A 12,594-nucleotide genomic window follows, 5' to 3' on the forward strand; every position below is an offset into this window, starting at 1 on the left:
GGTAAGCAAAATCTGAATATATACATATGTATATGTATATTTTAGATATATAGCTCTCAAGTTGACTAGTAAAAACCTGTGCAAAAGCAGGTAACTCTTAATGATGATCTTTGCAGCTCCACACCGAATTCCTGAACCAGGAAATATCTCAGGGCTTTCGAGTACAGCTGTACCCACCCGAAAGGCAACTTACATTGCATTTCCATTGAAATTGCAATTTAATCTTTTATTTATTTCATCGGCTTTGGAGTGCTGCTGCTCAGCACTGATAAGTTATTAAGTGCTTGAGCATTTGTTAGCATAGGTCATTAGCTAGTCAGGCAAGTAGATCACATAAATCAAGTAAACATGCAGCACAAGTCACTATATAAGGCGGATAGTGCTTAGATATTATATTTTCTTTGAATTTTACCCAGAAATAATGGAATGGACTTTTTAGTTATCAGTGGAAATGGCATAGTTTCCAAATGATATACAGTTTTTAATTAACTCCCAGGCACATAAAAAAACCAGCGACGACAACAAGAGAGACAGCATCAATATAAGTAATATTGCCGGCATATGTGTGTGTGTCTGAATTGTATCGATAATGATGTTGTACTAACCACATATATACATATGTGTATATATATATCGTATATATTTATATATAAACTTTGAGTCAACCCGTCTCTATATTTGCTGATAGGCTTGGGCATTTCCAGCTTTTGAGTGCCGCGTAATATAAACAAAACAGCTTTTGAGCGCAGAGAAACAGAGAGAGAGAGAGAGAGAGAGCAACCGCAAGCTCTCGCGAGAGCGTATTCCGAGCTGAGCTTAAGCTGCAAGCGATACGTGCTCTATAAATAAAACACCTGTATGGCAGGCACACACCTTCGAACCGGTTCCGAGTAAAAATATTATCGAAGATTTTGCATAAGACTCAAGCTGAAACTGTTGTTTTTGTTTAAAGTATCATTTGGTTTACTTGTATGCAACAATGTGTATGTGAATGTCTGTGTGTGTGTGTTTCTTTCTGTTTGTTCTTAAAGCTAACTGTTCACTTAAGGCTACACAGCTATTGGCCACCATTCCAGGCGGCACTTGTCATGCCCAGCTCGCTGCCGCACTTGGGCGCCTGGTCCATGCCGCAGCCGTAGAAGTGCGGCCATTTGCTAATCTCACGGTAGACATTCACGCCCGGACTCTTCGTCACTTTGGTCTGCGTGGGAGAGCGAAAGAGAGGGAGAATATGTTGATCAATAATATGCTTAAGATATTCGAAATTTAATTTGCAGCTGCCCATTAATTATTGAAGAGAAATGAGTCTAAGAGTCTTTGTAAAGCTAACTGTAGAAATTGATTTAACAACAATTTAATGGTTCTTGAATATTTGTATAAATAATCATAAGATTGAATAATATATGCACATGAATTATTCATGAAGTTACAAAAGAATTTTTTTTAGCATTATTTGCGCTGGAAATTTTTGAGAACCTGGATCTATATTTACATGGATATTTAATAATTACGAAGTTATAGACAAGATTTCAGAGTGTTAAGTGGTAGAAAGTATTGGAAGGAAAATGTTAGAATTTATTAAAATATATATATTATAAATGTACAAGATTTCAGAAATGTTAGATAAAATTGTGGAATTGGGATGTTTTTTTTTTTTTTTTTTTTTTAGGGAAAATTATAAAAATTAGTAATCAATTAATAAAGAAATAATAATTAAATTAAATTAATTTAATAAATACATTCTTTTTTCTATAAATATTATTAAATAAATATTATTAAATATATAATTAATTTCGTTTCAAAATTTGTTACGTATATGAAATTTCTATGATTCATGATTCATAGCCTCAAGCTCTCTTTCTATAAATTGCACTCCAATTGAAATAATGCGAAACATTTATGGACTAAGCGCATTAAGAATTATACTGAAGCACTTCGAGCTAGCTCAACCTTGCATTCCAGCTGGCAAACAGCTGTGCTTTGTATTGATATGGCCTATCTGGGCTCAATTGCTCACTTGAATTTTTGTTTATAGAATTCTCAGGCAGGGCACGAAACGCTTAGCAGCACTTTAATTTTATTGAACTTGGGCTGGCGACCTGCTAGCTGGCGAGCTAGACAAACTCACCTGATTTTGTGCGACCAGCTTGTAGTCTAAATCCACTTTGCGATTGGCCACGGCATGGGCCAGCAGGAACTGCACGCCCTCCAGCTGCTTGGGTGTGGGCACATAGCGGCCATAGTCGCCCATAAATGTGATGGCGAGTGTGTGATTCGCATACGTGTTGGCCCAGTCCCAGCCGCGACCCACATATACGTTGCCCTCATCGGAGACCTGTGCTCGAGTCAATACAATTTGCGTAAGCAGCGAGCGGAAAGCGAAATGTCCAAAAAAATAGAGAGAGAGAGAGAGGGAGAGAAAGACAGAAAAGAAACTAAGTGTGTTAGCCGGATGAACGTGCAGGGAATTCGTGTGCAATTGTGGGTGTGCTTACGTAAAAGTTGGACTGTATATCCGGCAGGCTCTTCTCCGCTATCGCCGAGTCCTGTATGGTGCGCATTTTGATGGAGCACTTGTAGAGATTGACGCAGGGTGTTGACTGGACGCCCACGTGCGTGATCAGCACGTAGGGAATGGGGTGCTGCAGCGGTATCTTCAGCGGCTTGCTGCGATCGGAGGCGCCCCACTGCACACGCTCGATGACCAGATGACCGTTTCCTAAATTGGGAACTGTACAACTTGTGAATAGGCTATGGCGGCCGCATTGCTTGCCCACTTACACGTGCCGTCCTCGAAGGTGTTGCCAAAGTAGATCGACTTCTGGCCCAGCTCGTTGCGCGTGCGGCTCAGCTCCAGGAACACGATGACAAGGGCCATGGCCACCACCAGGACGACGAGCAGGCTCAGCAGTATGGAGTTGCGTGTGAAGCGGCGAGCCTTCGAGCTGCCACGCCTACGCTTTGGAGCAGCCCCCTCGCTGCTGGTCGAGCTGTTGTTGCTGTTGTTGCTGCTGTTGCGACTGTTGCTGCTGATTCCTGCAAACGATGATCATCGCAAGGGTGAGAATGATAGAAATGCTTGACTGCATCGTTAAGTGTGCCACTCTAGCTGTGGTCAGTACACCTACTTGGCGCTGGGGGCGCTGTGTAGTTGCGCTCGGGCGTGCGACGATGACGCGCCTCGGAATGTACTTTCAGCAGCAGCTTCATGACGACGGCCGCTAATTATAACGTTTAGTGCTTGTATAACAACGGCCAGTAAATAAAAATATATGTATGCAAACACACACACACACACGCGCGCGCTGCTTATCAACAAACACAGATACACATACACACACAAGTAGAGTTTTACTTTTAGAAACTTGCTCGCTAGATGAATTTAGTTCAATTTGTTTGCGTTGGGACTAACGGTTGAATCATGCAAGCTGTGTGCTGCCTAATCAATGATTGGACGACGAGCTGAGGCAATTTGCGGAAATCTGGATGAGCTGTGCCGCGCGTACTGAAGAGCGTGGCACGTAGCGTGGCCGCCTCTGACCGTTTAACGAGCGCTGGCCGATGGCGCGCGCAACTGCCGCACCTGAACCCGTCACTGAAACGACTGACAAAGCGCTGCGCAGTGGCGCGCCGCGTCGATTGGCGACGAAGTCGCGACGCGTCGCTGGCAGCTCGAACGGCATTGTTTGTGTGCTGGGCACTTCTTGCCCTGCGCGGCTTGGTTGACATGTATCATTTGGTAGCGCAGGGGAGTGGCTGGGGCAGGTGCTATGACGACGAAAGCGACGTCGACGTCGGCGTCGGCGTCGCTGCGTCATGCTTTGCCGGGCTTTGTTACCCTTGTTGTTGTTGTTGCTTTCCGGATTTGCCATATCGCTTACACTCTTTCATATGTATATTTCGTTTGCTTATTTTGCACTTTTGTTTCACGTCTCTCATTGCTCGTTCTCTTTTGTTTTTCGTACTTTTTTGCAATATCTGTTTTTGTTTTAATTGCGGCGCGCGTCGCCAGACAACATGACGTATGCGCAATGCACTGCGCCGCGCATACGAAATGAATGCGCTCCTCCTGTTTGCCGTTGGCCGTTGGCCGTTTGCTGGTATTAGTAGCTTTGATGAGGCCACTTTGTCGTAGTATTAGTACAGGTGCTCTGATCGTGTTTGTGCAGCTGGTTTACCTGGAATCGGACAAACGGAAAGGTTGTCTATGCCCAGCTACTTGACTACCTGTCACTTTTCATGCATTTACTTTCCACTCTAGATAAATGGGGCTCATTACATTTGCTTAGCGTGATAAGGGACCTCGCAAAAAAACAGATTCAACACAGCTGTCGAAGAGCTGTTCAAGGTATTCCATTCCAAATTCGAAGTATCAAAAATCTTAATTAAATATCATAAAAGTGTGCGATATTTTAAAGTGGAAATCTTTGTATACAGCATATGTATGTGTATTAGCTAAGAGTAGATAATGAAGCATTTTGACATTCGAGTATGACGCCTCTAACTGAGCTAAGCTACGCTCATGCACAAAGCTTTCTACAGATCCTACCATATTTATTTGTTGTGTGTATTTTATATCTCTGTATACATTCCCAGCGACAACAAAGCAAAACAAAAGCTTTTTGGAATTTCCACAATATTTACAAGTATTGAGCTCAATGCGAATTAAAAATTTTCCAGCCAGTGATTAGAGCATTTATTTAGTTGATTGTCGCGACTCGTGACTCACCTGCAGCGGTCTGCATGCTGGCATCCATATAATATATGCTGACCGGTCCTTGGTACTGGGTCATGGGTCCAATGACCACATCTGTGGAGTTGGACAGATTGATCACACTGGAGGGCTGTATGGCTGGATTTGTAAAGATGTTCTGCGGCATGGTCATCGTGGATGTTGCCGAAGCGCTAAACGAGTGATTGTGGATGCCACGGCCATGCCCATGGCCATTGCCATTGCCATTGCTGTGGCTGCCTGGCCGCCCCTGCAGCGCTGTCCAGAGCGCCGTCTCCTCCGAGGACTGCTCCTGTGTGCCCTGCTGCTGCTGTGCGTGCATAGCTGTGTGCGCCGTAGCTGTGCGCTGCGTGCCGTTCGAGTGCCAAGCCAAACAGCGACTGACCGAAGTTGAACTCAACCGATGATGTTTCCACTGTTGCAATACTTCTATATAATGTATGTATAAATGTGTAGTTAAATTCTGTGCGCTCTCGTTTGGATTTGCTAGCAAATGTATTGGCATCGAAAGCAGTTATCCACTTAACTACATACATATGTATGTACATGTATGAATGCCCAGGCTATATCAATTGTTTTGCTGGCTAAAACAGTTGTAAGTTGATACATATGCACATATATTATTACAAGTGAGTTTAGGGCTATTTTATTATACATTTTTCTATTACAGCCGATTGCAATATTTCGTTTGAGTAATTCATCTGATTAAAGTTGAAATATAATTTAATTGCTGTAAATTAAAAATGTGATGTTTTTATTCTTTTTATATACTGATTATTATTTTGAGCTATGTCAAAATGAGAGTAAAATTAGAAATAAATATCAAAAATGCAACTTTAAAAAATTGGTTTTGATATTTAAAAATATTAGTTTAAAATATTTAAATTTATTATTATTATAATTTTTTTAAATTTATCAAACCATCAAATTTAATTTTTATTTTTATTTAACATCTATTTAAATCTTATAAAATAATAGTAATATTCAAATCAAGTAATCGCTTTTCATTGCAATTCATAATTCAGCACATGAGCGCCATCTATCGCATAAATGAGTCGTGCATAAGCAAAAAGCTGTACGAGCTTTGCTTAGTTCACGAAATGGCCAACGCGGCGTTTTATGAGCCACACGCATTTATTAATCATACGCCCCATAACACACACAGCTAATTCGAGTTAGATTCCTGGAAAAATAAAATTAACTCTTAATTAATTTTAATTAATGAAAACGACGTTTGCTTCAAATATTTAGTATCAATTTCATTAGTTAGTTCGTTATTAACTTTAAGGAGCTCTGCTCTGTTTCACATTTAATGCCAGTGCACACAAGCCGTGCACCCATACATACATATACACACACATACACACACACACACACACTCTCACTCACTTTCGCCTCGCACGCCAGACGCAACACTTGACTTGCCACGCCCCAGTGGCGCCGCCCCGTGTGTCAAGTCATGCAAAATGTCGACGGCGGCGTCTGCCATGGTGGTTGGGGGTGGTGGGGGCTATTAACACGCAGCAGTGCTGGCAAAAACAAAGCGCATACTTTGACGCATGCCCTCCTAATGACGACCACGAGAATGCTGCATAAAGACGACAACAACAACAACAACAACAGCAACGACGACGACAACGTGGACGCGCCAGCTGCCCCAGTGGGGCCACGACTTTGTTCCTGTTCAGCTGACTTTAGTAGCTGCTTTTTTTTTTATATATATATATATATTTTTGCTCCTCTGCTCCTTTTTTATGTAACCTCTTTATGTGGTGCGGGCGCAGGGTGTGGGTGTGTACCATTGTGCCAACAACTGCAGCAGCAGCAGCAGGAGCAGTCGTCGCAGGTGAAAACCCCAAAGTGCCCCAGGACAGTGCGAAGTGCTGAGTCAAGTGTCAACTGCAAATGACATTTGCATTGCGCTGGCTGCCCGGCTGCCCGGCTGCCTGGCTGCTGTTGAGGGGGTGGTGGTGCGCCAAGTGGCGCGCTGCTTGGTTGGTCGGTGGCTACGCGTCAACTACGGCTGACATTTGTTTTAGTTTTTCTTCCGCTTTGCGCCAGCCATTTGGCAGTTCGTTGTGTTTCCTCTAGCAAAGAGAGAGAGAGAGAGAGAGAGAGAGAGAAAAAAACACAAGAAAAGTAAATAAAAAATCGCGAGAGAGAGAGAAAAAAAATTGAGAAATATACAACAACAACAATTACAGAAAAATGTCGCTGTGGAAATTTAAGCTGTCACGAGCTCTGCTAATACTTGGGCCACGCATTTGCTGGCTACCCTAAATGGCTTTGACGTGGGGTGGGCGTGGCACTTGCCTACTTCACTGTGGCCGGCGCTTGGGTCCTCGGAGCTAAGAGTGTTGCCAAAGCCGCGCAGACCTTGGCCAATTGCGCCAGCTCAGAATTCTACTCAATGGGGATTTCTATGAACGAAAAGTAAAGTAAAGCAAAGAAAATAAAATAAAATATTATATATTAAATATTCAGTAAAAAACTATTTAAGTTTTGGCTATAGTGCTGGGGCATCATAAATAAAAAATAAATATGTAATTCAATTATTGCTGAGCTCTACTCCAGACAAAGCTCTGTAGTTGAGGCAATTTGTGTTTATATTTCTGAAATTTTATTTCCGCATCTTTATGCTTTTATTTGCAGCTTGCCTTGATGCCATGTTGCACTATTTTCTTACAAATTTGTGCATTTAATTTGAGCATTAACTCGTTTAGCCGCTGCTCCTGCTGCTCCTGGTGCAGCTCCTGCTGCAGGTGCCTCGGCTGGTGTAGTTTTAATTTTGGCAAGACAAGGCATGTTCAGCATGTATTTAATTATGTTGCACAGTGTTGGCTGCGTTTTAGGTTCTTAAATAATTGCCACCTCGGCCAGCTACAGTGAAACCATGTGTGTGTGCGCCTCACCAGTCAGCTTGTTGCTGCCACCGCTGCCACAGCCGCCGCTGCTGCTACTGCTGCTGTTGCTGGCAGTGGTCTAACCTCGACTCTGCAGCTCTTTGTGGCTGCTTGCCACATGTTTACTTATTTTCAACATACATAATTACATTTTCATATGCAGAGTAATTAGTGAGCTGTTCGCTCCTCGCTCTTCGGTCTATACAGCAAAAGTCTAGACTCGTTCCGTTTTGTTTTTATGGAAATGCGTGACTCTGTGTTTGCATGTGTGCGTGTGTGCGTGTGTATGTGTGTGTGTGTGTGTCCAGCTTCTCTTTGGATTCGTGGAACGGTTCATTTCATTAACGCACAACAACAGCGAATTGATTAGGTTGCGCCAGCCCCTCCTCCCCCTCCACCCAGCACATCCAGCAAACTGCTTAACGTTCCGCCCGTCCCCCATCTCTGCCTGCTGCGAATGGGTCGTAATGCAATTGCATCCTACAATATGCAAATTAGGCGAACCTATGCGACTCACTGCAGCTGTGAGCGCTCCAAATGCTAAATTGTGGGCATAAACTACATTAGCACACATTCCCCAGGCTTCTTCCCGAATGTTGCAGCATGAATCCCGCATCCGACCCCGCCCTCCGCCCATCCCCAATTGCCAGCTGCTGTTCTGCATAAGTGGCAAGTTAGTTGCTTGGCAGCACGCTTTAAATTGCTAGCGATTTGTCTGCCCTGAAAGCATTGGGCATTTCAAAAGAGGGCGTGCTGCTGGTGCTGGTGCTGGTGGGCGTGGCGTGGCTGGCAAACAAATGAGTTAAGTTAAGTTTAATATGAATCGGTATAGATAGCAGAGATAGCAGCAGCTGCTCAACGAGTCTAATTCACTCTGCCACGCCCCGAGTCGAGGGCCGCCCACAATTGTCTTATCTAATGCGATTACGGCGGCAAACCCAATTTGCCAAAGACTCGTAGGATGATTATTGATTATCGGAGCATATCGCATTACAGCCATGGAGTCAAATCTATTCAATTTGTATGTGGCTGAAAATACGAACACAATTTAGAGTGCCACAGAGAGAGAGAGAGAGAGAGAGAGAGAGGGAGAGGGAGAGGGAGAGAGAGCTAGACAACTTCTTAGAAAATTTATTTGCAATTATTTTTGATTTGTATTGAATACATTTGAAGAGGAATTAACAATAATTTTTTAATTGATTTGATTATTTCATAATATATATATTTGCTTAAAATGTGCCTCTAGAAATGTTTCGTTTGTTTTTCTGTAGTATTTTATTAAACTTATACACAAGCGGCATATGCTACATATAATAATAAATTTAGTATAACACATTATGCATACATACCTATTATATATTTTACAATATAATATTAAATAAAATATATATTGAATTTTTAGATATTTTGTACTTTAATATTTATTTAATAATATTTTACACATTTTCTTTAATATTAGAGTTACAAATAAATTAGAAATATTTTATTTAGTTTTCTTTTAATTCATTTAAGGCTTTTTTCGCCTCATAAAAACATCATCTTTTATTTATGCTGTTTGTTGCTGAATATTTCAATTTTCTTATATTTATTAATTTTTTTTTTCAAGATATTTAATTATTCTCTGCTCTTAGTTAACTATTTCTGATATTTCGATTATAAATATTTTGTAGTATTATTTCTGTATTTTAAAATATTTTTATTTAAATATTTATTTCTAAAATATATATTTATACATGAAAGACATTCAACCTTATAGCACTTATCTATTTGCTCACAGAATAAAAGACAAAATAAATCAATTCGTATTTGATATGTTCCATGGCTATCATACCTCTCTGATATTTGCTTATTAATTTACAACATCTACACGCATTCCCTCAAATACTCTCAGCTGAGCAATGTCATCTTATGGCTTTCATTGCATTGGCTCTGCCAGCGCGTGCACACGCGGCGTATGCGTAATGCGACCACCTGCTCCGCTCGCTCCGCTCGCTCCTCCTGCTCCGTCTGCTCCGTCTGCTCTGTGTGCTCTGTCACATTCATGCACAGGGCGCGCGTTCTGTAAATACAATAAATGGCACTTGCAACAATTTTTGACTCTTTTGGACGCGCTTACGCTGACGCAGCAGTTGACGTTGACGCTGACGTTGACGTTGACTCTGATGCCGATGTCGCTGCTATCGCTGGCATCGCATCGGCATCAGCATCGCATTGCATTAGCGCAAAGTACACAAGGCAATGGGCTGCAACGGCTGCTGCTCCTGCTGTTGCTCCTGCTGCTGCTCCTGCTCCTGCTGCTGCTGCTGTCAAATGTAAAACAAACAGCAAACAGACAGCGTAGCCAAGGCCCCAAACAACTCCTCTCTGACTAAGCAGCGCGCTTGCCTTTGCCACCCGCCGCTTTCCAACACCGCCCCTCTCCCCACCCCCTCGGCTAGGCTCTCGTTTAGCTGCTCGCACTCTAACAATAAAATCGAAACTTTTGCATTGTGCATGGAAATTGCCATTGCTGCTGTTGTTGTTGTTGTTGCTGGTTGTCGGTTGTTGCTGCTGTTGCTGCTGCTGCTGCTGGTTGTTGTTGTTGCTGGCATTATGCAAAAGAAAAAGTTTTTTGCAGCGCGCATAAAATTTTATTTGTTGCTACTTTTGGGCTTGCGCTTGATTTGGCAACTCGCACACACACACACACACACTCACACATATATATACAGCGGAGAGTGGGCACAATTCATACACATGTTAAGTGCATGGGCGGGCATCCTTGTTACAATTGCTTTCCTCTTCTCACACGCCCCCCTCCCACTCCACCTCTCCACCAGCCACACCCACTTGGCAGTGGGTGCCACTCTCCAACCCTTTCGCTGATATTTGGCATATTTTGTGCACATCAATATATCGCGTGCTAGTTGGCAACGTCCGCAATGGCCTCAACCCCTCCCCATCCACCCCCACCCGCTGCCCTGTGGCCTACCCACACCCACTTTGCTCCAGCAAAGGTCTATATCAATCCCAAGTTGCCAAGGCCCGCGGGCGCATTGGCAGCGCGTTTTGTGGTGCGGTTATCCGAAGCGGGTGGGGGGTGGAGGGTAGTTGGGCTTGGCTTGGCTTGGCTTCGCTTGGCTTCCATTGTACGTGAACATGAAAGTGCAGCTGTGTGTGTGTGTGTGTGGGTGTGCGCGTGTGTGCGGCGCATATTTCGTATTTCATTCTTGAACTATGTGAGTTTTGGTTTGCGGCATTTAAGCAAATATTTTCGAAATGCAGTCCGTCTTCTTGCTTCGACTGCCTCGGCTGCCTTGGCGCCCTGTCTCAGTTCGAAAAGGTATCCTGGGCATCCTTCAGCTGCTGCTGCTGCTGCTGCTGCTGCTGGAATACTTTTTGCAATTATGGCTACGAGCTGAGTGGGCGTGGCAAGCGCGTGACTTTGGTTTAGCCTTAGCTAAACAAGTTTTTCTAATGACTTTGTCAACAAATGTGCACAGTAATTGACGACTGACAAGTGCAGCAGCAGCAGCAGCAGCAGGAGTAGCAACAGTAGCAGGAGCAGGAGCAACAGTGGCAGCAGGAGCAGGAATAGCAACTGTAGCAGGAGCAGCAGCAACTATAGCTGCCTTCCATATTTCTAATCATTGGTTACATTTCTTGTTGAATAGTCTCAATATGAGATCTTCTACTTGTCTTTTTGTCTTTTGGTTTTTTATTTGATTTTCAGCTTTTAGCTTTTCAACTCAATTGAGTTTTAAATATATGTATATGTTTTAAATATAAGAGCTCATTTTTCTATTTTATAATTTCAGAAATTTTTTTATGGTTTATTAAGATTTATTTTAATTGCTTTTTATTTACAATAGCTTTTTATTTACAAATTAAAGTAAGTAAATTATTTCCTTTAAAATATCCATTAACAGCGCCTCAGCCTTAACATTGCACTGTTAAGCAGCTCACCCCAACTGGGAACAGTTTTGACAACACTTACGTTTCACACGCATTACCCCTGCCTGTTAAATAACATAGCGCAGTCCTGTACACATAACAGCTGTTACTTTGCTATAAAACTGTAAACAACGTATGCCAAGTTACTATAAAGTGCCTTAACAGCTGCCAACTGAATATAATTTTACAGGAGCCAATCAGCGCAGGGGTAACTGTTGCGCTGTTAGCCCTACAGAATGCTACCGCAAGCCAAGTGCTATGCTGTTATTTTTAACAGTTTTGCTCAATTGGGGCAACTGTTGGGCTCTTGCTTTAACATGCCGTCCACAGCGCAGGCTATTGTGTGGATTTTAGTGGATTTCATGGAAGCATTTTAATTAAGTGAATTCAATTTGCATGTTTAACGACAACTGGACGTGGTATAAGTGAATTTCGCGCATAAATGCCGTTATATGATGAATGTCCGCTGCAGCAGCAGCTGCATACGCGCGATGCTCATCGTTGCCCGCAGTCAAGTGATTTTCGAACAGCACCCAAAGGTATGCTACAAATTATTATATCGCCAGGCAAACAAGCGGAAGCACACACACACACGCGCATGCACAGAATTACACATGCACACATTTACAATTCCGGCTGCTGTTGTTCAGGCGCTTTGTGGCGACATTAGCATTGAGCAAATTGTCAATTGAATTGTGCCGCATAATTGGAATATTAAATGTTTACAAAATGCAATATACAAATATACGAGGCACAAGCTACACTCCACTACAACAACAATAACAACAACAACAAACAATGCAACAATGCTGCAATTTGCACTTAAATGCACACGCACATGGGCATAAATCAAACAAGCAGCACAGTGAACGGCACTGCCACGCCTCCACCCCCTTTCACACTGTTGTCTGCCGTGTTTAGTGGCCTGTTTTCAATGATTTGCATTTGAAACAATGACAGAATTTTGATAGCTTACCCCAGAAGCCGAGCATCAAGTGGGGCAGGCCAATGCTGCAGCTATTTGCC

The 12,594-nt window shown here is 42.8% G+C and overlaps 1 protein-coding gene across 2 annotated transcripts; it reads right to left on the reverse strand.

Annotated features, from left to right (window-relative positions):
* Positions 1 to 934: 934 nt before the first annotated feature.
* LOC6582215 (peptidoglycan-recognition protein LA) lies at positions 935 to 5,117 on the reverse strand. 2 transcript variants are annotated; one of them, XM_002007883.4, is made up of 5 exons: positions 4,730 to 5,117; positions 2,782 to 3,036; positions 2,496 to 2,731; positions 2,129 to 2,335; positions 935 to 1,201 (listed from the first exon to the last, which is right to left on the reverse strand). In XM_002007883.4, the coding sequence occupies exons 1-5, from the start codon at positions 5,052 to 5,054 to the stop codon at positions 1,058 to 1,060; spliced, it is 1,167 nt and encodes a 388-aa protein (XP_002007919.2). In that variant the 5' UTR covers positions 5,055 to 5,117; the 3' UTR covers positions 935 to 1,057. The 2 variants fall into 2 exon arrangements, with proteins under 2 accessions (XP_002007919.2, XP_015017827.1); XM_015162341.3 differs by lacking the exon at positions 4,730 to 5,117 and adding an exon at positions 3,129 to 3,215.
* Between the last annotated feature and the right edge of the window lie 7,477 nt (positions 5,118 to 12,594).

Source organism: Drosophila mojavensis, unplaced genomic scaffold (assembly GCF_018153725.1).
Source record: "Drosophila mojavensis isolate 15081-1352.22 unplaced genomic scaffold, ASM1815372v1 contig_74, whole genome shotgun sequence".
In the NCBI taxonomy this organism is placed as follows: domain Eukaryota; kingdom Metazoa; phylum Arthropoda; class Insecta; order Diptera; family Drosophilidae; genus Drosophila; species Drosophila mojavensis.